Consider the following 26,793-nt stretch of genomic DNA (forward strand, 5'->3'; position numbering starts at 1 on the left):
AATGTCAAAATATACGCGAGGCTCATGACAAGGCTACCATCTTGTCACCTGGCTGGACCATCCGACCAAAGACATCCCTCTCTCGTATTTCCTGACACAAGATTCCACACGGTTCGAAGCAAAATGGATGCCCTACCAGATGAGATTATTGTTTACCTGTTTTCTTGTAAGTGAAGCCAGCTTGCCGTGTGTTTCGCAACTAACAAGGCCACAAAGTCCTCACACCACCCGAGATCACCACAACCCAGCTTGTGTGTCGCCGCTTCCTTAGAATCGGGCGTGATGACAATTTATGGCGCGACGAGTGCTTCGAAATTTCAAGATACTTGGTGAATCTTCGACGGAGAAATCGAGCAAAGCCGATACCAACCGTTTCCGCCGGCGAGCCTCGTTCTGGAGATGTGCTGGGAGCTGAAACGGAAGACCAACTTGGGCAACGCTCTGTGACATCAGTGGCTCGCCATGAGCAACATAACAGCAATCAAAGGGCAACCGAGAGAATACGCGTGATGGCTAACTGGGACCCCTCGTACCAAGCAGAGAAAGTAGACTGGTATACGGAGTTCATCCATCGGACGGCACCGATCTGCACCAAGTGGTTCCAAAAACCTTTGAAACAGGGCGGCGGTAGGACAGAATCGCCACTGGAGGTTCGCGGTATTGGGGCGTATTATCTTCCTGGGAGCGAAGATATGGGAATGGCCATTGCCCCGCTAGAAGACGGCAGTGTTTGCCTCTGGGATGTTAAAGGCAGCATTATAGGTCGAAGTGGGGAAGGATCCTTGAGTGGTGTTGAGCACAACCGTGCTTTGGGGCAAGGCAATGCTACCTGCGGAATTATAGATGGGATCAGCATTAACAGCGACATAAACAGGGCGTTCATTGCGGTTGAGAAAGGTGGGTGCCTCCGTATGAGAGGATTCGGACACGCCAAGTGTAGCTAACGAATCATAGATGTTATGGAGGTGGACTTACAGACACTCCGAACAGTAAGCCAGACACGCTATCCATCATCTATATCAGCCATGTCTGAAGCTCGAGGCTCAACGCCAATAACTATCGGAACAAATGACGACTTTCATCTGTACGATCATCGCATCCACAAAACAAGCCCTTTAGGAAATTCCGAGCTAGAGCGGCTTGAAGGAAGCCAGAATGATGCCCCAGCATTTCGTAGAGCGCCCAAGTTACAAGGGGATTACAGTATTCGACGATCATTCGCGAAGCCGGTGGCATTGTCGATTCTCCATATGCTCAACTACGGTGAGGATACGGCTAGTGACATTTTCGTTGCTGGTCGATTTACTAGTATCATGAACTATGACAGAAGGTTTCTTTCTAAACCTCGAACCGTCATACACTCAGGGGCGAGGCTTTCTTCCTTGGCGTATATTCCATACTCATTTTCAAAAGACGCAGCTGCCAGCATGCGGTATTCTGAGTTGTCTGTTGGCGAGGTGCGCTCAGTAAAATCAACTCCAGGAAACACCCTCATAGCATGTGGCGAATATGGGGGCAGAGGCTCATTGGACCTTTATGGGCTTTCAGAGTTGCCCAGTGACTCTACTACAGTCGGTACGGGGCGGACTCTACAATCTGCATTCAAGAACAGACTGACTTCATCAACCTCTATGATTTTATCAGTGATCCCGCATGGGTCTCGCCTCGTTTTTTCTGACGGGAATGGTAACCTGAAATGGGTCGAGCGGGATGGTCTCACCGAGGTGCGTCAGTGGAATATTTCCCACGAGATTCCGGATAATAGGCCCAGAGGGATATTTGGAACTGTGGACAACGAATATGAGAATTCAGTGGATATCGCCCGCAAGCTGTTGCCAACGAGGAAGCATGGGGCTCCGGCAGCTATTAACATGGATAACCTTATATTATGGAATGGGGAGAAGATTGGGCTGGTCCAGTTCTCAAACAAACAGCACAGCGGGGCTGTAGACTTTGAAGAGGTGGCGAAGTCTCTTGAAGAGCGCCATCATGAAGATTCTGAGAGAGCCTATAGAGAGTTGACCCGCAGGGCGCTGGAAGCCCAGGCTGACGAAGTGAGACTGATGAGAGGCCTCGGATTGTCCGGCCCCTAGTCTTACTCCATACTCTATTACCGACAGGATATAGTTTCCTGGGTGATACTGTATTGGCCAGTTGTTTCACGTTGCTGCCACCGCAGGCAGGATCTACAAATCAGCCTACAAAAGGCATGGTTAGCTGTACTATCTCATGGCAGCTGCTGGCTGGAGGAAGTTTGTGGCGCTTATAAACCCCTGTGGTAATAGGTCACGAACATTGCGTACATATGGTCTTGGTGTTGTGGCCTATGCATCTCAGCTGGTCACGCCGCCAACTTACTTGCCCTTCCAGCTTGCCGCTATCCTTTCAAGGCTCCCTATCAGAACACTGGTCTCTCAAACGCAGGCCACCTGTAACGTCCAAACTTGCAGTGGGCTGTACTTAAAGTCCTCAAGCAACGCCAGCAAGGTAAGACCAAATGAAGCGGTCCTAGTGATCCTATCGTGGGGGTGGGTTCGGCCTTTGCGAGCAAGCCAGGAGCCTTGGCAGCCAATCTCCAGTGGTCTATATAGCCATCGAAGACAGAATATCACCTTTCATGTACTTCTCGCGTACAAATATGCATCAGTAAGACTTTTGGGTGCCAAACACGGATGGTCTTGCAGGGAGTTCGCCATAGGGGGCGGTCACGGAAGGGGCGGTAAACGGGTTGACATTGAGCGGTGAGAATAAAGAACATCTCCACATTGTTATCGGATTTTCAATACATTATTGCTTCATTAAATTGTTAATTTCACGGGCAGCGATTAGAGTCGCTAGAGATCTCGCGCATTGTTGCCCAGGTATACAGAAGATTTATATTCCTAGCCAAAGCTTGGAATTGATGAATTGACACTCGCTCGGCACTCAACAATTGAGACTAACTTCGTCATCAATGCCGATCACCCTGAGAATTGCACAAATGTGTACCTTTTCAATAAGTGCACGACGGCGCCTCATCTATGCTTATTGGAGGTACTAAACAGCCTCGCGATCCAACATGTCTATTTTGGTGGCTTCGGGCTATTTACTGTTACCACACAGCTGTCTGTGCTGGTGGCCCACCTCGCTAGGGTCGACATCGACCGCCTCACTTTTATACCCTTTCAACAAAGGCAACCCGCCCGGACCCCTGCAGTGGTCCCAACTATATTACATGTCTACTCTTTCAACCAGAAAAAAAAAGAATATTTTGTCGTTCAGCGTGATGGATTTCAAAACAATTACAAGTAGGAAGCATGTATCGAAATGGCAGCTGTGCTGTTGATGCTGTGCCTCGAGATGGCTTCCAAAACTACCCCCGACCGACGGATTACCACGGTCGAGAACGCAGATACACTACACCGTACTACCGCCAATCCACACGTTTTGATTCCGTAACGACTGATAATCGGTCAAAACACAAAAACACCAAACGCCGCCTCCAAGCTGCTTATTCCATAGAGGGCAAACGCCGTCTCCAAGCCGCCGAGTCCATAGAGAGCAAACGCAGCCTCCATTATTCTGTTGAGGGCTTGGACGTTGCATGCCCTCGGCTTCAGAACCCCGCCTCATCGCTTGGCCCAGATGCCGGATGGATGACTGATGAAGAGGCCAGTCGGAGGGTGGAGAGGTGCTTCAAGAAGAGGCAGAATCACGTCCAGGGACGGATCTTGCGGAAGCTACTAAATTGCGAGCTGGCACTCGAGCAGGAATCGCTAGACCGCATCCGCTTCGCTGCGGACTACGTTCTCTTCGACGGCATGCTCCGCGGAAAAGTCAAGTGGAGGTGGTCGAAGGAAGGCGATGAAGGGTACGAGAACGAGCTACTAGGCTCGACGACGCCGCAGTATTCACCGGAGACGGGCATCGAGGCCCGGATTGTGCTGTCACGGCCTCTCCTGCTGTCCGGTAGGTACAGCCAGGACCTGCTCCTCTCGACCTTCCTCCACGAGATGGTGCACTGCTACCTCTTCATCTGCTGCGGCGATCAGGCACAGAAGGACGGCGGGCACACTCCTGGATTCCAACAGATTGTGCAGCTCATCAACGGCTGGACCGGGAACTCGCGCCTGCGCCTCTGCAGCATGAAGGCGGACCTGGACCACTTCACGGTCGGGTCGGAGGACTTGTCCCGCTGTCCTGTGGCGGAGGATATCGCCTACGAGCCGTCGTCTACCAGCCAGTATGTGGACTTCGGCGACTGCACCTTTGTGTGCGGTTCGGGCCAACATACGTTATCGCTAGGAAATGGAGATTCGCTGCTGGGGTTTGAGGAGATTCACAGGAACGTCTCACTGCCCCCATTGGCATATGTTAGCATGCAAGAGCGGATGATGCAGGCGCTGGGTGGATCGGTTAGCATGCCTATCCTCGTTGAATGAGTAGTGCTCTTGTCCGCGTTAAAAATCCTTTTGTTCTCGTTGTCGTACTATTATTTTACTTTCAGTGTGTTGAGCGCGATTTGGCGGCATATTATAAGGCGTTTTATATCTATAAAGGGTTTAGACTTTCGAGTTTTTTTAGCATACAATACCAGAAGCCATGATATCCTTGGCTTTGATCCATGTACCATTCAATGTGAACCAATCCATTTCGCGGGGCGGCAGTGTTGTGCAACCGTTTCATTTTTGTTGGACAGTTCTGAAGCGGACCCCAGGCTATTCTAACCACGCTTCCTCCACTCTCATTGGAAATGCTATCAACTATGGGACAGGTATTACAACAAGATTTTCATATCTGGCACAACCTTGGAAAAAGTTGTGGCACATCGTTGTGCTGTGTACATTTTGATTCTGAGGTAACCCGTTAAAAATTGGAACTTGACTCCGACTCCAGGTGCTTGACATACCATTATTCAGCTGCTCTGTACGCCGACATGTCCCCAGTACAGACACATCGGCTCTATAGTAACTTTTCCCCACATTGGAATACCGTGAGACCCGACTTAGGCCCCCACGATAAATTCCCAGCCACCAAACCGGGGCTCCAAGCCTTGCCAGTTGGGTTGAACTTCCACGCGCCGCTCAAGACCTTCATTCCGCCATCTCCTCCTCGCGGTTCCTCTCCGGGCTCCTCGATCGTGACCTCGCCCTCCCCTTTGCAGCCGGAGCTCTCCCACCCTTCTTCGGTGGCGGCCGCACAAAGACGAAATCGACTGTCACGGTTTGATCCAGGAGTTTCGTGCCGTTCGCGCCATTAACTGCTGCGCGCGCCTCATCGAGTGTTGGGTACTCAATCAGTGCGTATCCCTATTCCTCACATTAGCCTTCCCATCCCAAGAACTGTCCCCCACTGAGGCTCATCCATCCCCCCGTAAGGCATTTTCTTGTGTCCCTCAACCCCCCCCCCCCCCCGGGGGGCTCACAGCACCACGCGACGTACCTTGACATAACCCGTCCTCCGGTCCAAATTCAGGTGCAGATTCTTGATCTCTCCAAAATCGGCAAACTTGTCCGTGATATCCTCCTCGTTGGCCTCCTCATGCACATTCGACACGATGATGATCCAGCCCTCGATGGAGCGCACGGCCGTGGCGTTGGTGAGCGTCTGCATGGATGCGTTCTTTGGCTCCTCGGAGGAGGCAGCGGCGGTATCGGTGACGGGCGCATCGGCGACCTCGACGTCTACGTCCATTGCTGTGTCGGCCATTTTTGCTGGGGGTTGTGGAGTAATTGGCCTGTTGGTTTGTTGGTTGGTTTGTGGAGTTGCAAGTGGGATGGATGCGGCGGTTTGGGAAGTTTTGACAGCCTTGGTGTTGGGTGAGGCTAAAGGTGGTCCAAGCTTGCCCCATGCGCTAAGAGACTGGGCGGGAGGCCAGACGTTGGGGGAGTACGACGGTAGGTAGACGGGTCACCACTCGTTCGGGATTCTCAAAATAATATATTTTGAGGATATAATATCTTGGATTGTCTACAAACGGGTTAATTTTGCAATCTCACTTGCAGTGTTTACTCTGCCGGGCTTGGCGCCCTCCTAATCAGACAATGTGCATGCACAGGCTTACACCACTGATTTCGAGGTCTGTATAACGTCAGGCTCCCTCATTTTACCGTGTTTCTCCGCCATCCCTCTTCTCTAAACATTCTTGCGGTGCTTAACCCTCTCCTCTCTCTGACTATATAATGCTACCTGACAAGCCTTATACTATTGGGCAGGTGGTGGAAGAGGGGAGAAGTGGGAATTTGAGGTTGTAGGGGACAGTTAGGCGGCAGCTTTTGGGGTTTATATTGGCGCCGAGGTCAATAAATCCTTTAGCTCTATTGTTTCTGTTTAGGAAAAGAGTTCACATGACCCTTTCTTAATGAGCTTTGCTACTTAACTATATAACAGGTCGTGTTGTTGTTGAGCTGACATTTCCATTCCTGTGCAACAATAGTGCAGATCCCTAAAAATGGTATCAAACTACAATTATAGTTATGTTTCCAACTACAGCTACGCCGATACCGTCCCTTTTGAGTGCAGATCATTAATCAACCAACCCGTCCGTCTCCTTACCAGAACCAACTTCTTTATCCCTTCGTAACTAACATACGCAGGGCACACCTCCTTTCGACCTATCCTGCTCCGCATCTCTCTACAGCCCCAGGCAGAACCACAATGCCACATTCCAGGAATGCTGCGAAGGCATCGGTAGCAAAGTCTCCACCTTTGCCGTCCCCGACAGGGACGGCGTACGCCCTTGCTACCAATACTGCCAAGCCAGCGACATTGATGCACAGATTGCATTGTTCAGATGCCTAAAATTAGGCTTCATTACCCGTACATGCCCTGGGAAGTATGATCGATTTGGGCTTTTGATTGCTGCGGCTCCAGCGAAGAGCTTGTCTACAGGTGGATTGTTGGTTGCAGGGCTGGCATTAGTAGGGATGCTACATGTGTGGGTGTAGGAGAGCGATGTGACACGAATGGGGATTCGAAATGTTGATTAATTAGTGATACATGGTGGTCGCGGGGTGCAGTTGGTCCAAATCTAGAGTAATCAAGACGACCGCTTTATTTCCAACATACTCAAGTGCCAAAGTATTGTTAATACGTGATCTAGCGGATGATAGTTTCCAGTCCGAATGGCCACTCCCTTCAACAGGGGTGGCATAAAGCTGCATCGAAAGCTGCTAGACATCAGGAGCCCAAACACCACCACGTAGACTAAAATGTAATGTTATTGTTTGCTTCGGGGAATTGGTATCATAAAAAGAAATACATGAGAAATTCTTAAATTTAAATGCTATATTTTAAGAATTTCTTAGGAATTTAAGTTTCTGTATTAATTATCAGCAGTAAAATCTCTGAAACCAAAACCGAAATTAAATTATTTTATAAGGTCCTGCCAGGAACCCCTCAGGGGCTATCCTCCGAATCCCCAAAATGACATTATAAGCCCGGAGCAGCAGGTCCCTAAAATAGCTCATTCACCACTGTCTGTTCTGGAAGCCTTCTACCTGCGTCGAGACCATTGGATTTCATTTATAAGTCCTACATATTGTATACAACCCCTCTTAATTATACACAGAGCCTCCCAAACATACTTTACATTCCCATTCGATTATAGGTCGTATCAAACTACTTCCTTCACCTCCATCTTCGCGCCATTTCTCTCCAGGCTCTCCAAAAATGTCTTGCCCATCATAGATGTTGTCAGAACACCACCCTTCAGTCGAGCTTGTATACTAGTATCTCGTGAAAGTAGTAGAGCAGCCTCTCCAAGACAGACCCCAGTAAACGTATACGGGTCGATACCAACCGTCAGATTCGCAATCACCTGTTGTCCCTTCGTATTATCCGCAATAGCAGACGTGCGAACAACGAACGAGCATTTCTCCCGGAAGCCCAAGCTTGGTCCATCACCCTGCTTAAACGCCACCTTCTTAATCAACAACCGGAACGGCGGAATGCAAAAGAGAAACATGGCAGTCAACATAGTGAAGTGCCAGATAACAGCACTCACCGGACCTGGCACCCGCATCCAGGCATGGTAATCGAAGTTTTCACCGTAGGTCTCTGTTTCGCTATCCGCAGCTAGGCCCCAGCTTCGGTTGATGTAGCATTTATCAACAAGGCCCTGGGGGTTGACTCCCATCCAACCCAGCCGGGGCATCTTGCGGAGACCGAAGATTTGAGACAAGAGAGAGAGTTTCTTTTGAGGATGGCTCCGTTTGGGGTGTCTTGGTGAGAGAGAGAATGGTGCTAGTAGCTTAAGGAGCTGTGAGAGGGAGTATTGGTCAAACATGCGTATGGCGGAATTCACAGTGCCGCCGCTGATGCCGCCTTTTATCTCATGGACTGAGTAGTCCACCCTGGCAGTGGGTGAGGACAACTTGGTACGGATGTAATTAACCACGGTGAAGGCTGATATATCTGCGGGGACAGAGTCAAAGCCGCATGATGGAATTATCTTGTGGCGTATTAGCTAGAGGTATATGCCTGATTAGGGATTGTAGGCTTACAATGGCACCTGTCTTCTGTGCAGTTTCATGATACTTCTTTATCATATCAAGTATCCACGGGGTCTCTCCAGTGCTAAACAAAATAGAGTTAGTAATTACAGAAATTAGTAATAACAGAAATGCAGTCTTAGTTGTAACATACCAATCCAAATAATGAGTCCCATTTTTAGCACAAGCGGCCAACATGGGCTCTCCAAAGTCCTGATATGGACCAACAGTCGCAATTATCACTTTAGTTTTCCGTGCCAACAGCTCAAGCTGGTCGGCTTCAAGTCCGCATACTTCAATTGCTATAGGTACAAATTAGAATTTTAATCGAACTATAATTAACAACACATGGCAGTAGAACATACCTGGTAGAGCCCTTGAGCTGTCTTTTGACTGAAGTTCTTTTCGTAAAGCCTCGAGCTTAGCATGTGAACGACCTGCGATTGCCCACCGTAGATCACTAGGTAGCTTAGCATGAATGTGCTCTGCGCATAGCTTTCCAGTGTATCCAGTGGCGCCAAACAGCACAACCTCATATTGAGGTGACTGTTCCGTCGTCATGGTTTTAGTAGGCCAATTATTTGGCAAGGTAAACAAACCTAAATAGAAGAGAGGCAATTGCTGTAAAAATGTACACTCAATTATTTCCAAGTCACACATAAAGCGAATAGCATCATTCTTTATATTCCGCTATCAAGTTTCTCCCCTAGCTCACATGAAGTAGGCCGAGGTTGAGCCTCGATCTACGCCAATGCCCCTCATCTCAAACTAATTTTTCCTCCCGTCGACGGAGACACGGTATCCCAACTACCGACATTAGGTGAACGCCACCTACATATTTCTGAGACACTGCTATGTGCACCAAAGTGGCGTGGCAGGGCTAAATAAATTGGATGGTATAACACGAGGTTCGGTGGATTCGGATACTTAAAGTTCATCTTTTCGGAGCTGGAGCGGGGGCAATGGACAATCTTTAAACCGGCGGGTTGTTAGGGGGCCGACCCAGCCACTTGGCGATGCTAGCTATGTTTCAGTCTTCGACCATAACAAGCGCAACTGTGAACACGTAGAACATAGACGCGGGGGACTCATTTCGAGTATTCCGTCTACTTCTACTGGGCAGAATAAATACTTTTACTTCCGTGATCACAAGCCCTTGCTAATCCGCCTATGTGCAAACTGCCTTACCTCGTAACCCCCGGCAACAGTTTGCCCAAGTTTGCAAATAGGGGGATGGCAGGCGGGGAGGTATGACCAGCTCCGCCCTTGTCAACCCATTGACGGGTGCGGGGTACCTATTTGGGGGCCAAGAGTGCTGAAGATGCCGAATGAGGGGAACACAATAACGGGAGCAAAGAAAAGTCAATAGAGGCAGACAGACAAACGGAGGCGCGGGGCTCAGAAGTACGGTGTCTCAATATCTGCATTTCACCCCCGCCTGGAATACCTATCTAAACTCCCCACCTAATCAACCCTCCCCTTCTCAACTCCCCATCCCATCAACCAGCGTCGCCGCGCACCGCCGCCCAAACTACACCTAGTCACACCCCCATCCCGTCGTGAACATCATATGCATGTTTCTCGTAACACTCCTCTTCTCCCCCACGCAACAAAACAAACGCCGCCTCCATCTCCTCCCCGCCCCGTCATTAAATAACCCCCCCCAAAGTAAAGCCTGCAAGATAATACCCGCGAGTGCTTTTGTTGATATAGTGCGTTGGACGAGTGTGCTGAAATGTGGTGACCTCGGAGACATGGTGGTACAAGGTGCACGTAACAGTAGATGAGCTTGCTAGCTAAATAGCGAGATGCGGAAATAAATCAAGGCTCGGGGTTGGTGGAGGGTATATTCTCAAAGCTTTGATGAGCTGAGCACATGGAACAAACAGACCACATCTTGCGTAGACATGGCCACAGCTACCACTTTTGCGAGCAGCACCATCTGTAGAAATTTTCTGACCAGATTGAAAGGTTCTCATTCTTCATCCGAAGCATCTTCATCCATAGGGCTCCCTTGCGGCTCCTCTCCAGATTTCTTCTCTTTAGGCTTGGCTGTCTTAGTCGTCGTGGACACTGCAGGTTCCGAGTCCCTCCGTCCAAGCCCGCCCTCAAGCGAGTTTGCCAACGTCGGTGTATTCGCCTGGCTTCCACCACGCTGGCCATGATAGTGGACCACCTGCGGCGGAGCCATACCCGCTTGCGTAGTCCCAAGGAGGTGCTGGGGGTACGGATGGAGATCCTTCGACGATGTGCTGAATGTCGAGACGATTGGTTGCTGGTACCCATTCCCTACACTGCCGTTTCCGTTGGTAGCCGTAGGTGTCTGGCTGAAGCCCTGCCCATGCTCTGCTTGGGTGGGAGTGCCGCTATCTGCCCCCCCGCCGGGGCTGAACATTCCGTCAACCTGCCCTGTGAGGCTGCTTAGTCCACCTTGGATATCGCGGAGCAGGCGCACGTATTCCTCAGGAACAAGGCCGCTTTCGCGAGTCTTCGGGTCTTCCGCCACTAACCACCCTTGACCGTGTCTGTAGGAAACCCAGATAATTTGACCTTCAACAAGGGGAAGCTCGTTCTCATTCTCGCGCTCAAAGTCAAACAGCGCAACCGCCTTGCCATGCATCTCCTCATCTGGTGACGCAATCGTAAATTGGTAATCTCTGGAGTAGCGGGATTCATCTCGCGCCCTGCTTGGAGAGGAAGATCTGCTCGACACGTCGGAGTCAGATTGGTAGGTCGGGTTCTGCTGACCCTCGTTGCTATCCGCATAAGTGCGACTAGGCAGGAGGCTCCCAGCAAAGTGAGAGTCCCTCCTACTTCCAGTGTTTTCAGTTGGCGCAAGAGAGCCTGGCCATGCTTGACCAGCAGGAACTGTTACAATTTCACCACCAGGGCCGTTGGCCTCCGAGCCATTGCTCACGTAATATCTCTCGCTCCCGTCGCCATTGCTTCCTGCGTAAAAGCTGCGATCCTGACCGAAATTATCTGGGCTGAGCAGGTTGGGGTTGCGCTCCTCGCCTTCTTCCCGGTTCCTTCCTCGCCCGCGACCGCTTCCATGCGAGTGGTTGGATGTCTTGTGTTTCTTATGACGAGAGCTGATGACTATCGGGCTCTGGAGATCTTCGTCTTCGCTCCATGGAGGGCCATCTCCAAAGTGTATAGGTGGCAGCTCTCCGCCTTTGGCCAGCCCGGTGCCAACATGGGATCCTATTTCCCAGCTTCCTCGACTATCCCAAGAGGTAGGCGGATCCGAGAAGCGCTTTGACTCGCTGGCGGGAGTAGAGGTTCCGGAGGGAGGGTTCGAAGGTTCGGGTAGTGGCCCATAGTGCAGAGGGTGGTGTATTCCATAAGCAAAGTCGCGCACTGTCGTATATGGCAGGCTTGAATGGAAGGCTGGGAATATGTGAGATGGAGGCCGTGACCTTGATGGCCGATCCGAGGTTATGGAGTATTGTGAAAGCCTATTCTTCGACGCATGGGAAAGTGGTCGTTGTAGGTTGGAACGCCGCGCCGGAGGCGACGTGACTAAAGGTGGTAGTGGTGGATGGCTTGTATTCGGCGACAATGATGCTGGCGCTGGAGAAGCCGACGGCGACGAGGTCGTCGACATGACTTCAGTCATTGTCCCAGATTTATCGCCAGCAGCAGCGAGTTTGCTCCTCAAGGCTGAGATCAGGGTCTCAGAGTGTCTGGTTCAGGCCAATCCACACCCGGCAGCAAGCCACTCGGTATTCTAAACTTCGCGTGCGCAGTCTTATGCTGGTGTCGGAGAGAGGATGCGAATGTCGCGGCGACGACGCAAGGGAAAGGATCGAGGGTATATGGCAACTTTAATAATCGCGCCTGAACGGGGCGCTAACAAGAGTAGTCGCTGGGGCGAAGCGCCGAAAGATTAATATGCGCCCTCTTCAACGCGCCCTCTTGAGGGGGAGAAGGCCAGCCAGTGGGCTTTGAGGGTAGTAGTAGTAGTAGTAATAGTAGATAAGAAGTTGTGTGTGTACTGAAGTAAAAGTTTGAAGGTACTGTATGATGTATGTTGGCGCTGTATGGCACTGTATGGCACTGTACTTCCTTCGAGTACCCCTCACTAAGACAGGCCGTGAGAGGGCCTTATTTCGCTATCGCTCGTATTTGGAGAGGCGATCTTCTTGATCGTAAGTAGAGAGTCACCAGTCACCATAGGTTAATCACCAAAGCTATGGATCGCGATTAACCACGTGACTATATATGGGGGATGTTTCTTGTTTGGAAGACAAGAAAATGAAGCTTCCTGGCCTTTATTTTGGGGGGTGGGCGGGCGTTTATTTTGTGGTATTTTTGCCGTTGGGTGCGGGTTTTGGAATGAGATTTGAACTTTCGAGACTCGGACAGAACATGGGCGCACGAAGCTATTCTTAGACGTTTCATGTTCTTCTTCCAATCGCCATCGAGCCATGTTTTGGGCGGTAGGTGGTGGCTATTGACGGAAGAGGACTAGCGTGTTAAGTGGGAAATGCTGTGTTCTTCTGCTTGCTTAACCCTTCTCCATGGAAAACCCAACAATCACCAAAAACATCAAAATACCATCACCACCTTCAAAACACTGACATTCACCGCCCTCAGTCTTCCACGCATATCTTGGGACTGTTGCACACTTTGGTAAGCCGTCTCTGTCTCTGCTGCTGTGTATCTTCACAATCTATCCTCCCCTCTCCCTCTGCTTCCTGATGATCACTTATTGGAGCTGTCTTATCTTCATGATGACACAACTTTTTAATTAATATACAACTTTTGACTGAAAGCCTTTTACAAGAGCCCTTCTTTGCTATTACAACCTCTTCACAGAGCTGCAGCTAACGTTGGTGACCTTCAGATACCGGATGTGACTGTTCTGCGGTGGACAGTAGACCATGCTGTCTAGCTGAAACTTTTACACTCTCTTTTGCCCACAGCTGTCTTCCATCCCATACGACAACTGCAAGCTCTACTACCTGACAATTCACAATGTCACAGCCAGATGCAGCTGCTGCGGCCCCTGCCAGCGACGTAACTGTTGCCAACGGGAGTCAGCCAGATGCTGGTGGATTCAAACTGAAGTTCTGCACGGTTTGTGCCAGTAACAACAACAGGTATGTAGCCACACTAGTACTTCCCATCTCCAATCACTAAAGGTAGGCAACACAGATCTATGGAAGCACATCTGCGACTCGCGGCAGCCAACTTCCCTGTCATCTCATTTGGCACGGGTTCTCTGGTGCGTCTGCCAGGAGCTTCCATGAACACCCCCAACGTATACCACTTCAACAAGACCTCATACGATAGCATGTATAAGGAGCTTGACGCGAAGGATCCACGCTTGTACCGGGCAAATGGGATATTGAACATGCTTGACCGGAATCGCAACGTGAAATGGGGACCAGAGCGATGGCAGGACTGGCAGGTTGGGATGCCTAGACTAGATCATGCGAAGGAGAGAGGGTTTGAGGGGACGGAGGGGGGAGTTGCTGATATCGTGATCACTTGTGAAGAGAGATGCTGGGACGCTGTAGTTGACGACCTCCTCAGCCGAGGCTCGCCCTTGAACCGCCCAGTTCACGTCATCAACGTGGACATCAAGGATAACCATGAAGAGGCCTTGGTGGGCGGACGCGGCATCTTGGATCTCGCCGAGTCGCTGAACAAGGCAGCCGCAGAGGAGCGTGATATCCGTGGAGCGTCATCCTTTGACCAGGGCAGTGCTGCGAGTCGGTCGGGCTTCGACGAGAGGGTCCCGGACATTATCGGTGAATGGCAGGAGCGATGGCCAAACCTACCCGCGACATGGACACTGGCCTGGTTTTAAGATGGGGTGGCCAATGCTTTTATGCTGTCGGCGTGTGCGCGAAGATATACCCAGTTGGCTTCGACGAAATGATGAAGAAATGAAATGCATTGTATAATTTGACGAGTCTCACTCAACACAAATGGATCCGTCCATCCATCCGTCATCCATCCATCCCGTGGGTGTCGTTGCACCGGAACATCCGAAACAAAGCAAACATGATGAATGAATCCGCAGTGAAACACCGTGCACTTAGGTTGCAGAATCTTCTGGCCATCAAACATTGAAATTGGAACTGTGCATACTTGGGTTGTTGGATTGTCTTACTCGGAGACTCGTTCGTGCGTACGTACTCTCCGTTGTTGGTGCCACCCGGCGCAGTCGCGGGCTGGATCAGCTAAAATGTTTAGATTGTGCGTTTATGCGCTTTACAGGGGATCCTGTTCAGGCTGTTCCTGACTAGAAGAGACCCAATGGGAAGATTTGATTGGATAGCTGGTCGATCCGGGGATAACTAAACTTGGTACCTGTCCAACCTTTTCCAACCTCAGCGCCTCTCCAGACTCTCCAGACTCTCCAGACTCTTCCGTGTCCTCCACAATTGGCTGTGTGCCATACTTGTAGAACGGTTAGTATGGATGTAGTATGATATGGATCAGAGTATGGATCAGAGTATGGATCACAGTATGACACAACTCCGACCTGAATTGTACAATACCATACAATATCACAGATCACTTTCCTTTTTATGAATTCTCACATTGCGATTTATGATCGAGGTACTGTACATACATAACTTTGTCTCCAAGAGTAATCCAAGTACATTCCTACCATCCTATATTACATCTCATTTTAAAAAGAAGCTTCTGTAATTCCCAACCCCTTGTTGATATACCGTCCCACTTGGCTTCGCCCCCCCGAGTTACGTGTGAGACCGTAGGAAGGAAAGGAGTCGAACGGGATATTCCTCTGCACATCTAAAGTGGAAGCGTGAACACTTTTGCACGTTTTAAATTACTTCTGGAGCGATCGTCGTCGTCTCTGCTGTACTTTCTGTGCCGTACAGTAAAACTACAGAGTAGTAGTACTGAACATCAATCTGTACTCCGTACTCCGTACTCTGTACTCCCTATACCGCCTGGCTGTCGCATGTCTTCTGCCCAGAGTCTTATGTTCTGCGTGTTCCGTGTGTCTCTCTGTGTCCCGAACTAGGGAATTGCGAAAAATCCCATCGCATCCTGTCTGGCCTGTCTTTCTGCGGTGCTGGGTACATAAAGTCACTTAAAGTCTATCTGGATCACAACAGCCACTTTTTAGCGCTATCCGACCACGCGCCCTCAACTCACCACCACTTAACCTCCCCCGTCCACTTTTGGCCCTTTCGCCATAATTCACCCTTACACCCCCATTCATACTTTCAGGGCCTCGATCCTCCCACCTTGCCCACTCTTCTTCCTCTTCTCGACCATCGACCAAAAAGTATTGCTGCTGCTCTACTTTAAAACTAGCTTCACCAAGGGCTCTTGATATCCGAGCCGTCGAGGGGTTCTGAGCTGGTACCTCGCCGAAAGACTGCGTGCGGTCCTCCCCTTGCCATCACCGACTTTCTTTCAACTCCCGCCAACCACACGTCCACCTCGCGCCGACCTTGCCAACGCTACGAGCAGAGCTACGAATAGCGAACCCATACGGTTGAACGGCGGCGCTCTGAATAATTCACGAGATTCATGTCTGACGCCAATTACACTTTAATGTACAATTAAGAATAATCGCCGACGTCCTGCGTTTCAAGATCCGACTCTTCGAGCCACGAACCCGCGGATATACCTGAACATATATTATTTGAACGATAGATAGAAGCTGAGGAGGATATATATTTTGTGCCGAGCCTGGATTACCTGCTGTCGCTTTGTCGCAACCAGTCTGTGGACCTACAATAAAGCGACTACCATACAATGAATCGAAGCCCCGGACCTTTGTCCCCAGTCTCAATAGGAGGCGGAAGCGAGTGGTCGGGCATCTCCAAATACCAGGGACTCGAGGAGAACCCTCCATACTCCCCGAACAATCGCGGAAATCTAATAACACCACCGGTCTCGAGCGGCTCCAACGGGATGATGAACGGAGGAGGCTTTCCTCCCAGGGGACCTGAGAGCCAGAACGGAAATGTGCCTTCACCGCCAGCATCGATAGCGCGCTCCAGCATCCCGACAAGTCTTTACAATGGGTCGATGAACGGAGGGCCTGCTGGTGGGCGAGACCGCAGGGATGAACAGTTTGAGGGCATACTGAGCGAGCACTACGTCTCTCTCAAGCGGTTTCTGGCTGCGTCTCTGCGCGATGAGAAGGGCAACCCGAGGCCGAACAAGGCGCGAGACAAGCTGCTGCGACTGTCGCCCGTGCAATTCCAGGAACTGAGTACGGATGTGTTCGACGAGTTATTGCGGAGGCAGGCCGCGGGCCGCAACCAATCTGTCGCTGGACTGAACGAACAAAACGCCCCACCGCAATTCCTGCTCCCCAAAGACACCTTCCACCCAAAGCGCAACCAGGCGCGACAAAAACTGTCCACGCTACCACCGCCACGGTTTAGGGACCTGGCAACCGATGTATTCTACGAGCTGGAGCGGAGGTTTCCAAGGTTTGCTGGAGGGGATATCAGCCGGAGCGGGAATGGAACACCGGTCGACCCGAGAATGCGGATGCGGAGGCCGTCGGAGGCCAGCTCAGTGGGATACGCGAGAAGCGAATCTCGAGGTACAACTCGCGGTCTGGGAGGCGGGCAGCCTGGGTCTCCTGGTATGCCACCGAACGACTACGGCCGGCCACAACCCAAGACATTCCAGAGCAACACGCTGGTGCCTAATAAGAGTACAATGGTGGAGGATGATGACGACCAGGATAATGACTCGGATGCATTTGGATTAGAGAGCGCGGTAACAGCGGGCGTTGGTGCAAAATCAGAGGTATGTGATAGTGAGAGTCGTGCGCATATCACTGCTAACCAATATACAGGAGGATAAAAAGCAATTAAAAGAGTACGAGGAGCAAGTGGTCGCGCTCCAAGAGAAGGTCGGCGGGCTGGAAGAGAAATTACGGCAGAAGGACGAGGAGCTTAATGATGTTCTGGACGGCGAACGTAGCAGGTCGACAGCTGCGAATGCAGAGAAGCAGGAGTTTTCGGATCTGCGGTTGAAGCTGGAAGAGAAGCTGGCAGACGCCGAAAACCTGAACGTGTCGCTACAGTCGGAACTCGACAGGCTACGCGCCGAGCACTCGGAGACGGAGAGGGACCTGAGCGATCAGTTAGAACAACTGCGCGTCTCAGGAGGAGGCGGAGGTGGGAATGAGGCACTGGAGCGCGAGAACGAGGAGTTGAGGGCTGAGTTGGAGGAGCAGCAACAGACGACGGATGATGTTCGACGAGAGGCTGGTAATTTCTTGAGGGAGATGAAGTTGCTCACCGAGCGCAATGGGACGTCCTGGGAGAAGGAGGAGCAGCTTGTGATTCAAGTCAACAGGCTAGAAGCCGAGGTCGAGGACTGGAGGAACCGATACGCAAGGACGAAGACCCAATTACGAAATGCCCGGGCTTCGTCGATTGGCCTCACCATCCAACCTAAACAGACTACGAGCAGCCATAACTCTCCTGATGGACTGGTCAAGGATGTCCACGTCACCAAATTCCAGATCTCTATCGATGAGCTGCTACGAACCGCTCGCTCTGAGACCCCCGAGAACGTTGTTGAGTACATGAAGAACGTGGTTATCTGCGTCCGCAGTATTACGCAAGACATCGACAACTCCACAAACAACCCCGAACTTGCTCAAGGCCTGGCGAAACTCAAGGCCCGCGTCTCCGCAACTGCCAACAACCTGATCACCGCCTCCAAGAACTTCACAGCCGCCAAGGGACTCTCACCCGTCTCCCTCCTCGACGCCGCAGCATCCCACCTCACCACCTCCGTCGTCGAGCTCGTCAGCACCGTCAGGATCCGCCCCACGCCCGCCGGCGAACTCGAAGACGACGACAACGAAACCCTCCAGCCCATCGAGACCCCAAGCTACTACCCCACCAACGGCGACCTCAAGGAAAACATCTCCGCCCCCTTCATGGGAATGCGCCAGAGCAACGTGTCCTCCATGTACAGCCCGGTCAACTCACCGCGCGACTCTAGAGTTCCCCGCTCCCGCAGCGGCTCCAAGACCGAGCCATGGCGCCGCTCGATCTCGCGTAGTGGGCAGAACGGCATGAATGGGAAGCTACCACCCGCACCGCTTGGGTCTATGGGCGCCTTCGGGATCCGCGGACCGGAGCAAAACAACGAGATTGAAGATCTGAAGGTACGACCTACGCCACCCTGAAACAATACTTTATCCCGTACGATATACTAACACTCCCTAGATCTTCCTCGAAGACCAAACCGCCTTCCTCGTCCAAATGATCCAATCCCTCGTCTCGAGCATCCGCTCCGACAACGGCGTCGACGCCATCATCGGCGAGCTCGCCTCCATCGCCGCCGTCGTCGAGAAAGTCATGTCCGCCACCGAGTCCAGCATGGACGGCCGCTCCGACGCGGCCGCCCAGCTGCGCCAGGAAGCCGAGGGCATAGTGCGAAAGCTCGAGGCGTGCCGCGAGCGCGTCCTCGATGCCGGGGAGCGCGGGGCGGAGCTCGCTCGCGAGCAGGCTACGGATGCGGAGTGGAAGGTCTGGACGCAGGGGTTGCCGCCGGTGGCGTTTGAGATTGCGAGGGAGACGAAGGAGTTGGTTAGGGTGGTGGATGGGTTGGATGAGGAGGAGGATTTCGCGTAGATGGACCGCGTGGGGGAGTTGGGGTGGATGGATACCCAGTACATAAGGAGGGGAAGGGGGATACACGAGAGCCTGTTTGTTTTTGCGGGATACCTTTGATTGATCTTGCCAGGCATTTTGGGCTGGCTGGCTGCCTACCTCGAAAGGGGGGTTTATCATTCGTGTGCTTAGCTTTTTCTGCGTGTTTTGTTTGCCCTCCATACCCCCGTGGACAATTTGTCTCTGGCAGGCGGAGAGGCTTCTTTTCAGTTCTCTAGAGCGGGTTTTATGTGGTCAGTTTTTTGAGGGGTTGTCATGTGTGGAGGAGGGAGGGAGAGGGGGGATAAAAAACATTCACGCGTTTATGGTTACGGTCGAATTGCATAAGGGGGGAGGAGACCGGGGAGGGGGTTGCATAGGAAATAGATAGCCCAGAGGGGCATGTAGGTGGTGGTGCATTGAGGCGGAGAAAGGGTTAATTCGCTAATTTGTATTACTATGTGTGTTTACATCCCGTTGAATGTGTTCTTTGATTTGGGTGACTGTGGTGGGTTATGAGGCTGGCTAGTTTGGGTGGTGGGTGGGGGATATTGTTGGATATGGGAAAATAGCTGACTACAGCTGGTTTATAACGATAGACACAGAATCCCCACCTGAGCCGATGCCACTTACTGTTGGATGTATGCCTGACATCTTTACATATATGGGGGGAAAGCTATGGAGTCTAACTCCCAAGACTTTCTATGCTAATCCACGGGTCCAGTCAGAACCAACAGCAACAGTGAGAACTAACAGTAAAAGTGAGAACTAATAGTAACAGTGAGAACTAACAGCACTAGTGAGAACTAACAGCAACAGCGAGAACTAACAGCAACAGTGATAACCAACAACCCAACACCTATACCAACAACCCAACAGTGGGTATTCGCTGGTGGTCACCCACCCAACTACTAATCCACTGATCTCAAGCAATCCTCTGCATAATACTTAAATTGGTGCCATCTGGCCTAGTGGGTGAGTCTCGCCGCCCTTATCCTTATTTTGTGATCGCGGCTATCTCGACCACCTCGACCAACCAAATGTGGGACCATTTTTGACACCGCGTTGCACCGCCCTGCACTCATCACTGCTGCATTCCGTCACTTTAGCTAGTAACTTAAAGATACGGGATCCCAGGAAAGTCGCCTGTCATCCGTTAAAAGTGCGTACGATGACGTCAACACGAGCCGCACTAGCCATAAGCCCATTCGCGATTCTTAATGCATCTTAACTCCGGAGAACCGGAGAATCAGAGTATTTTAACTAAATTATTCCACTTCCCATTTCATGCGATTTATCCTCTGCCTAAGCGATGCGGATATCACTGTCACTCTTCTCTGTACAGCCCACAAGCTACAGGGAATTTCCTCGACACTTGAAGTGGCAGCAATGGAGAACAAACCCGGTAGCTGGTTACCCACCTGCTTAGAGAGCACTTCGTCGCAAGAGCATAACGCAGCGTATCGACCTAATGGCCAGGCAGGACCTATACAACCAACGTGGTTCCTATTCAGATCATTCCGATTCGATCGCGCCTCAGCCTAGCTATGCTTCGGACAACGCTTGGATGCATACACGGAGCGATAGCCATGGCCCCAACGCCGCCTTGAGAGGACCGACTCCACCCGACGTTTTCAGCAAGCTCTCGGCTGCAATCCCCGACTTGCGCCCTCTTGACTCTGGAGCTCGGGCAGCAACAAGAGCAGAGCAAAAGATTACCTTTCTGGGCGGCTGCCGATTGTATCCCAAGGCTATGGCGTGGTCGATGGCTATATCCTCTACGATTATTATGGAAGGGTTCGACACCCTTCTAATCTTTAGTTTCTTTTCCCATCCCACTTTCAGACGAGCTTATGGTGTGTCCACTGGCAATGGCAACTATGAGATTCCTACCCGCTGGCAATTTGGCCTTCCTACGGCGGCGGAGGCAGGAGAGATTGTTGGATTGCTTCTTAGTGGCGTAGTGGCCGATCGCATTGGGTATCGTTTTACACTAGCGGCAGCCTTGATTTTCCTCTTTCTCAGCGTCTTCTTATCATTTTTCGCCGTAAGTCTGGAGTTGTTGTTGGCGGGGCAGATCTTATGCGGTATCCCATGGGGTGTCTTTCAGACACTGTCCATCAACTACGCTGGTATGTGAAGTGGTTTCGAAGGTCTGGATTGCACCTGTTAATGGCTGTGGTAGCTGAAGTGATGCCAGTAACGCTCCGTGGATACCTTCTTGCTAACATTAATTTATGCTGGGTATGGGGCCAACTCCTCGCAACCGGCATAGTCAAGGCGTTAGTCAATAACAGCTCCCAATGGTCATATCGCCTTCCATTTGCTTTGCAATGGGTGATCGGCGTACCCGTGTTCATCGCTGTTCTTCTAGCACCTGAATCGCCGTGGTGGTTGATCCGGGACAACCGCTTGGAAGCAGCCAAAAGTTCGTTGCTGCGGCTGACAACAAAGGGGACAGTCAACGTCAATGAAACGGCCGCAGTAATGACGTATACCAACGAAGTTGAAAAGTACTTGAATGATAAACCCAGCATCGCGTACCTGGACTGCTTCAAGCGTTCCGATCTCCGACGAACCGAAATTACCTGCGTGGTGTGGGTTACACAGCAAGTTTGTGGTACCAGCCTGCTAGGCTGGGCGGCATACTTTTACGAGCAGGCCGGACTTCAGACCAACGACGCTTTCAGTCTGTCAGTGGGAACCTATGGTCTGGCCGTTGTGGGCAATGTGGTTTCTTGGTTTCTGCTGCGACGCGTCGGTCGGCGTAGACTTTACCTTGGCGGGCTCTTGACCATGCTTATTACTCTACTGGCTATAGGGGGTGTAGGGGTGGCTCCTACATCCCGAGGCCAATCGTGGACCCTTGGTTCTCTTCTTCTGGTCCTAACATTTATCTATCATTTGACCATCGGGCCAGTATGCTTTGTTCTGGTTGCGGAGATTCCCTCCACTCGGCTTCGTGTCAAGACCGCCGTCCTGGCCCGTGTTGCGTACAATCTAGCCGGCATCCTCATTAATTGGATGACTCCAAGGATGTTGAGCCCGACTGCCTGGAACTGGAAGGGAAAGTCTGGTTTCTTCTTTGCCGGGACTACATTTTTGTGCTTGGTGTACTGTTACTGGAGGCTCCCGGAGACATTGGGCTTAAGCTATCTCGAGATTAATGTCCTGTTTGAGAGAAAAGCGAAAGTCAGCAAGTTCCGGGAGCTTCAGATTAATTTGGACAGCTTGGGCTATTTTAGCATGGACAGAGCAGAGCGAGACCAGTTACCCTTCCGAGCATATTGAGAAAGGTTTCTCCTTTGTAATAGTACATTATATTTTTGTGCAAATTTACCATTTTACGCATAGCAAAGGCAGCGAGACATCGGATATTGATCGCAGACCTACCACGTGACACGACTCACCCTGAGCGCGTTAAGATTGCGTCTTTCAGCCTACAGTACGGCGCGAAAAGTATTTATACGGTCTGTGGACAAATAGGTGTACAAACCGCTTTATTTGCTGCAATTGGTGGACAGGCCCGTACGAGTACTGTTGGCGGTGTACTGTAGGCGTTCTGGTTCCAATCGGGAAATCATTGGCGGGTGGCTTCTTGAAAGCATTCGACAAGCTGATTTTTCGACCGGGATATTTGTTGGGGGGGGATTTGCGTGTTGGATAAGGTGCTTGGGACGAGGTCGTTTGTACCGTATGCAGCGAAGGGAACAGGTGAAGTTGTTGGTATGGTGGATGTGGATTCAGGGGCAGTTGACGTTCAGCGGGAAGGGATATTGCCTGACCGCCACGGGAGATAAAGACTGAACAGCAAGGAAAGCTGGTGGGGAAATAGGATCTGGGATACCAGGATATTATCATATATAAATACGGTGTCAGTACCAGATGCCTTGACCATGGCACACCAGCACTGGACTCAGAAGGCCAAATACTTCCTGGCCAGCCACGACGCAGTAGAGCCTGCACCAATCGGAAAGGAGGGCAAAGTCAACTACCGACCGTATATCAAAAGGCGCCAATAATATTCTCACCGCTGCCAGTCGTAATGATAGTGGGAGTCAGCAATGCCAGCAGACACTACCAACGACGAGAACCAGTATCGACAGTGAGAACTAGCAATAACAGCAAGAAATAGTAGAGACAAAAGTCCAAGAAATAACAGCTGTTTAGGATTCGTATTCTTGATTCTCACGAGCCTCATTTCTGGCAAGAGATGGCATTGGTGAACGTTGGTTGACACATGAACCTATCTTCCGATGGTCTTTCGAATACGGCGCCTACCCATCTTTCTCATCCTACTTTAGTAACAGGCCTCATGGAAATGTCACCAGCACCTGAAACTAGGCATCTCATACTTAGTATAAATTCCTACTACTTCCTCTTACAGTCTCCGGAATATAGAATGTGCGAACCGCCTTTTATCGACAGGCGCCAGGAGAGATACTATCCCCAGCATTTTTGCTCATGGTATTTCGTTCGCTGCCCTGTAGAATGTTGACCTTTATTGCCTCTCTAATACTGAAAGATATAACAGGCCTTGTATGGTTGTATTACAACGCCATCACTTACGAGGGTAGCCAGGGGGTCAATGAAAAGAAGAGTCGCCAGGGAACGAAAATAGCAATACATCTTCTACTGGTAACATTATCGCTAATCAGTCCCCTACAACGTGACAGGCCACAAGAACTCCACGACGTGCAATATGCTGCATTAAGCCACCGCAAGTATCGCTACAGTAGTTTTAGTCTATCCTCCCCTCCCCCCCCTGAAATGGAGATCCCATCGCACCCCAAAACGCCAAAACTCTATCTCGACAAAAATCCCTGTCCAGTCTTCCAATTTGCCCAAAAAGACGCCACATGCCACCTGCTCTAGAAGTGAAAAGTAAAGAAAGAAAGAACAAGAGAGTGTAGTGACACCATACCAGCAAGGGGTGTAGCTAGCTGACTGAGCCGTTTTCCATGCCAAGATGAGTGATTAATAATGTAACAATAAACCCCCTCCAAGACCCAATACTTGGCACCCCTAATGCGCGTGCCCGTCGTGCGAGTGGTCATGGCTGCCATCCGGGTGCGCGTGCCCGTGGCTACTACTACCCTGCGACACACTGCCGCGCGATCCACCGCCCCCATGCTGCCCCCCCGAAAGCGTCGGCGGCGGGCTCTTGGTAGAGCAGCAGCTCTTCCCTACGCAGTCGTCCACGCATTCCAGGAGACACACATCCACCGGCGTGGCGCGGGCGGTGCTATCGCCATCTCCGCCACCACCATTGGCATCACCGTGGTCGTGCGCTCTTTCGAGGCAGAACTCGGGTTGGATGGTGGCGCTGTGGATGCCGTATGCGTGAAGACACTTTCGGACGGCCTGGGAGACCTGCATGTAGCGTGCCGCGCCGCCCTCGGCGGAGATGTGGAAAGCGACCTGGATGTGCAGACTAGCGATGATCTGGGAGTCCGACAACTGCCAGATGTGGACATGGTGGCAGGATACGACGCCGGGGATATTCTGGATATCTTCCTTGATATCGTTGACGTCGAGGTGGTCGGGGGTGGCCTGGAGGAGAATCTTGGCAGTCGCGGAGGTCAGTGGGACGGCGGAGCGGAGAATGATGAGAGTGATGAAGAGGGAGACGGCCGGGTCGGCGTAGAACCGGTTCGGGGAGTCGGTGAGCCAGATTATGAGCGCGGAGATGATGACGCCGACGTTGCCGAGGGCGTCGCCGATGACGTGGAGGACCATGGCGCGCATACCTAGGTCAGCGTGGTTGTGGCCGTGGCCGCCGCTGCCGTCCTTGCGGGGCTTGTTGTGGTTGTGGCCGACGTGCCAGGAGTCCTGGCGGATAGCTTGGTAGCCGTAGCCGTTACCTCCAGCTGGCTTGAGGCCATCTGATGGGCTGGAGCGGAGTGGAGAGTGCTCATTTGGCTCGGCTTGCTCGCCCGCTGGGGATGAGGGGCCAGGGGATTCGAAGTCGTCTGCGCTTTGGATGTCGTCTAGGGAGTTGCGGCTTGCTTCGATGATCTCCTGACGGAAACTGGCGGGGTGGATATTGATATCAGAGGCGAGGCGGCTTGTTATGCTGCTTGAGCGAACCTTGGGGCGTTTGTTGCGAGGGGACTTATTGCTGTTGTATCTGCCCAGGGAAAGTGATGGGTCGCTCCCCTTGGAAGTGCTGGCAGTCTCATCGGAGCTTGTAAACTTGGCCAATCTTTCCCTTCCTGAATCCGTGGAGCGTCTGGGAGTTCGTGTGGCTCGTGAAACCACAGCTTCTGGCAGAACATCTCCAACCCTCCCGGTCTCGTCAGCAAGATCGGCCGATGAGATGTCTACCGCGCCCATTTGTCCCTCCTCGGCTGTTCTAACGTCGTCGCCATGGTCATGTCCCTCGTGGCCGTGTGCATGCTCTTCAGGTCCGTGTGAATGTCCATGTCCACCGAGAACGAAGAATCCCACGATATTCGAAGCCAGGCCCAAACAGCCAACAATCAGAATGAGTTGTGGGTTTGTAATAGTCGCAATGTTGACGAATCTTGTAATCGCCTCGAGGATGATAGAGAGACACAGGGCAATCAGGAATACGGCGTTGAAGAAGGCACCTAGAATCTCTGCTCGTAACCACTGTTGGAGAGTCAGACACGATTCTATATTTTGGAGCCGAAGACACTTACACCAAAGGAATATTTGTCCGAGCTAGACTTCTGCGCAGCTTTCACGGCCCATAGTCCGACGAGTAGAGATATAATATCGTTCAGCTATCCCATGTTAGCGTAGCTCTTCCGTCTCGAGCACCAGCAGGCGTACCATGTGAAAGGCGTCAGCCATCAACGCCAGCGATCCCACCCAGATCCCAACGCCCAATTCGATGATGAAGAAGGCGATATCAATCACCAGCATCACAATAATCCGCGTCGACTTTGTCCACGCCATCGTGGCTGGTGGCGAGCTGCTGCTCGGGTTCAGTTTTTCGTGTTTATTATTTCGTCCAGGTGTTGTGAAGGGGCGGCTCAAGCTGTGATATCCCTTGTTGATCCAATGTTTGTTGTCGGAGGAGCTGCCGTCAAACACAGCAGATGTAGTTGTCGTAGAAGCCAGATCCCAGAATGAATGGTCTATCGGTGAGTGAGGTCGTACCTGCGTCGCCACAGTACCTCATTCACGAGCAGCCTCGCGTTACTCGACGTCGAGGCTAGTGGATGGAATTATGGAGATGGAGATCGGAGGGGACAGGTCAGGAGCTATGGTTGTACAAGTACCTAAGCGATGGCCTGGAATGTGTGTAATTATATGTACGAGTACGTAAACAAACCTATCACGCCATTCAAATAACGCAGTATCTCTGAAACGGGGCAGTAAGGGGGATATATATTTGTATTGATATTGATATTGATATTTTATATGGCATGTGGCCAATTTGATTTCTCTGATGCACTTCGCCACTGCTCCTGTTATATGGACTGTACATACACATGCACACACACAAATCTTGACCGTTAGGAGACGACACCCGCGCGGCTATCTCATCTCGGATTTGTGCACGGAGTTATCATCTCTGGCCAGACCGGCCAACACACCCACCACCTCCTCTTAGCTTGGGATAGACAACACCAAGCCATAAGAGTAGCGCTGCTGTAGCGTAGCATGGGAGCATTGGGCACAGGGCACAGACGTGGAGTTCGCATGAGATGGATCTTTCGTGC

At 51.4% G+C, this 26,793-nt stretch overlaps 10 protein-coding genes across 10 annotated transcripts; 6 read left to right on the plus strand and 4 right to left on the minus strand.

Annotated features, from left to right (window-relative positions):
* Positions 1-123: 123 nt before the first annotated feature.
* On the plus strand, positions 124-2,093 carry VE01_09888 (uncharacterized protein; the record flags this gene model as incomplete). The annotated part of the gene is made up of 3 exons (XM_018279295.1): positions 124-166; positions 217-897; positions 955-2,093. The coding sequence occupies 3 exons, from the start codon at positions 124-126 to the stop codon at positions 2,091-2,093; spliced, it is 1,863 nt and encodes a 620-aa protein (XP_018125646.1).
* A 1,203-nt stretch (positions 2,094-3,296) lies between these two features.
* VE01_09889 (uncharacterized protein) lies at positions 3,297-4,421 on the plus strand (the record flags this gene model as incomplete). Its single annotated transcript, XM_018279296.1, has 1 exon — positions 3,297-4,421. One exon carries the CDS (start codon positions 3,297-3,299, stop codon positions 4,419-4,421), a length of 1,125 nt encoding a protein of 374 aa, XP_018125647.1.
* An 81-nt stretch (positions 4,422-4,502) lies between these two features.
* RBM8A (RNA-binding protein 8A) lies at positions 4,503-5,753 on the minus strand. The gene is made up of 3 exons (XM_018279297.2): positions 5,422-5,753; positions 4,889-5,288; positions 4,503-4,832 (listed from the first exon to the last, which is right to left on the minus strand). The coding sequence occupies exons 1-2, from the start codon at positions 5,686-5,688 to the stop codon at positions 5,073-5,075; spliced, it is 483 nt and encodes a 160-aa protein (XP_018125672.1). The 5' UTR covers positions 5,689-5,753; the 3' UTR covers positions 4,503-4,832; positions 4,889-5,072.
* A 677-nt stretch (positions 5,754-6,430) lies between these two features.
* On the plus strand, positions 6,431-6,926 carry VE01_09891 (uncharacterized protein; the record flags this gene model as incomplete). Its single annotated transcript, XM_018279298.1, has 2 exons — positions 6,431-6,520; positions 6,576-6,926. 2 exons carry the CDS (start codon positions 6,431-6,433, stop codon positions 6,924-6,926), a joined length of 441 nt encoding a protein of 146 aa, XP_018125671.1.
* A 556-nt stretch (positions 6,927-7,482) lies between these two features.
* VE01_09892 (uncharacterized protein) lies at positions 7,483-9,032 on the minus strand (the record flags this gene model as incomplete). The annotated part of the gene is made up of 4 exons (XM_018279299.2): positions 7,483-8,431; positions 8,484-8,556; positions 8,626-8,773; positions 8,837-9,032. 4 exons carry the CDS (start codon positions 9,030-9,032, stop codon positions 7,595-7,597), a joined length of 1,254 nt encoding a protein of 417 aa, XP_018125674.1. The 3' UTR covers positions 7,483-7,594.
* A 1,017-nt stretch (positions 9,033-10,049) lies between these two features.
* Positions 10,050-12,842, minus strand: NBP2 (HOG (high osmolarity glycerol) pathway protein). The gene has a single exon (XM_018279300.2). The coding sequence runs from the start codon at positions 12,088-12,090 to the stop codon at positions 10,447-10,449; it is 1,644 nt and encodes a 547-aa protein (XP_018125673.1). The 5' UTR covers positions 12,091-12,842; the 3' UTR covers positions 10,050-10,446.
* Positions 12,843-12,930: 88 nt separating this feature from the next.
* Positions 12,931-15,098, plus strand: SSU72 (RNA polymerase II subunit A C-terminal domain phosphatase). Its single transcript, XM_018279301.2, has 4 exons — positions 12,931-13,106; positions 13,321-13,576; positions 13,632-14,613; positions 14,679-15,098. Exons 2-3 carry the CDS (start codon positions 13,452-13,454, stop codon positions 14,287-14,289), a joined length of 783 nt encoding a protein of 260 aa, XP_018125668.1. The 5' UTR covers positions 12,931-13,106; positions 13,321-13,451; the 3' UTR covers positions 14,290-14,613; positions 14,679-15,098.
* Positions 15,099-15,435: 337 nt separating this feature from the next.
* Positions 15,436-19,471, plus strand: SPA2 (component of the polarisome). The gene is made up of 3 exons (XM_018279302.2): positions 15,436-17,234; positions 17,284-18,612; positions 18,674-19,471. The coding sequence occupies exons 1-3, from the start codon at positions 16,224-16,226 to the stop codon at positions 19,079-19,081; spliced, it is 2,748 nt and encodes a 915-aa protein (XP_018125667.1). The 5' UTR covers positions 15,436-16,223; the 3' UTR covers positions 19,082-19,471.
* A 665-nt stretch (positions 19,472-20,136) lies between these two features.
* VE01_09896 (uncharacterized protein) lies at positions 20,137-23,530 on the plus strand. Its single transcript, XM_018279303.2, has 2 exons — positions 20,137-21,231; positions 21,285-23,530. The coding sequence occupies exons 1-2, from the start codon at positions 20,571-20,573 to the stop codon at positions 22,388-22,390; spliced, it is 1,767 nt and encodes a 588-aa protein (XP_018125670.1). The 5' UTR covers positions 20,137-20,570; the 3' UTR covers positions 22,391-23,530.
* VE01_09897 (uncharacterized protein) lies at positions 23,449-26,443 on the minus strand. Its single transcript, XM_018279304.2, has 3 exons — positions 25,898-26,443; positions 25,765-25,848; positions 23,449-25,714 (listed from the first exon to the last, which is right to left on the minus strand). Exons 1-3 carry the CDS (start codon positions 26,021-26,023, stop codon positions 24,125-24,127), a joined length of 1,800 nt encoding a protein of 599 aa, XP_018125669.1. The 5' UTR covers positions 26,024-26,443; the 3' UTR covers positions 23,449-24,124.
* Positions 26,444-26,793: the final 350 nt, after the last annotated feature.

The sequence above is a fragment of the Pseudogymnoascus verrucosus genome (genome assembly GCF_001662655.1).
Source record: "Pseudogymnoascus verrucosus strain UAMH 10579 unplaced genomic scaffold scaffold_72, whole genome shotgun sequence".
NCBI lineage: Eukaryota > Fungi > Ascomycota > Leotiomycetes > Thelebolales > Thelebolaceae > Pseudogymnoascus > Pseudogymnoascus verrucosus.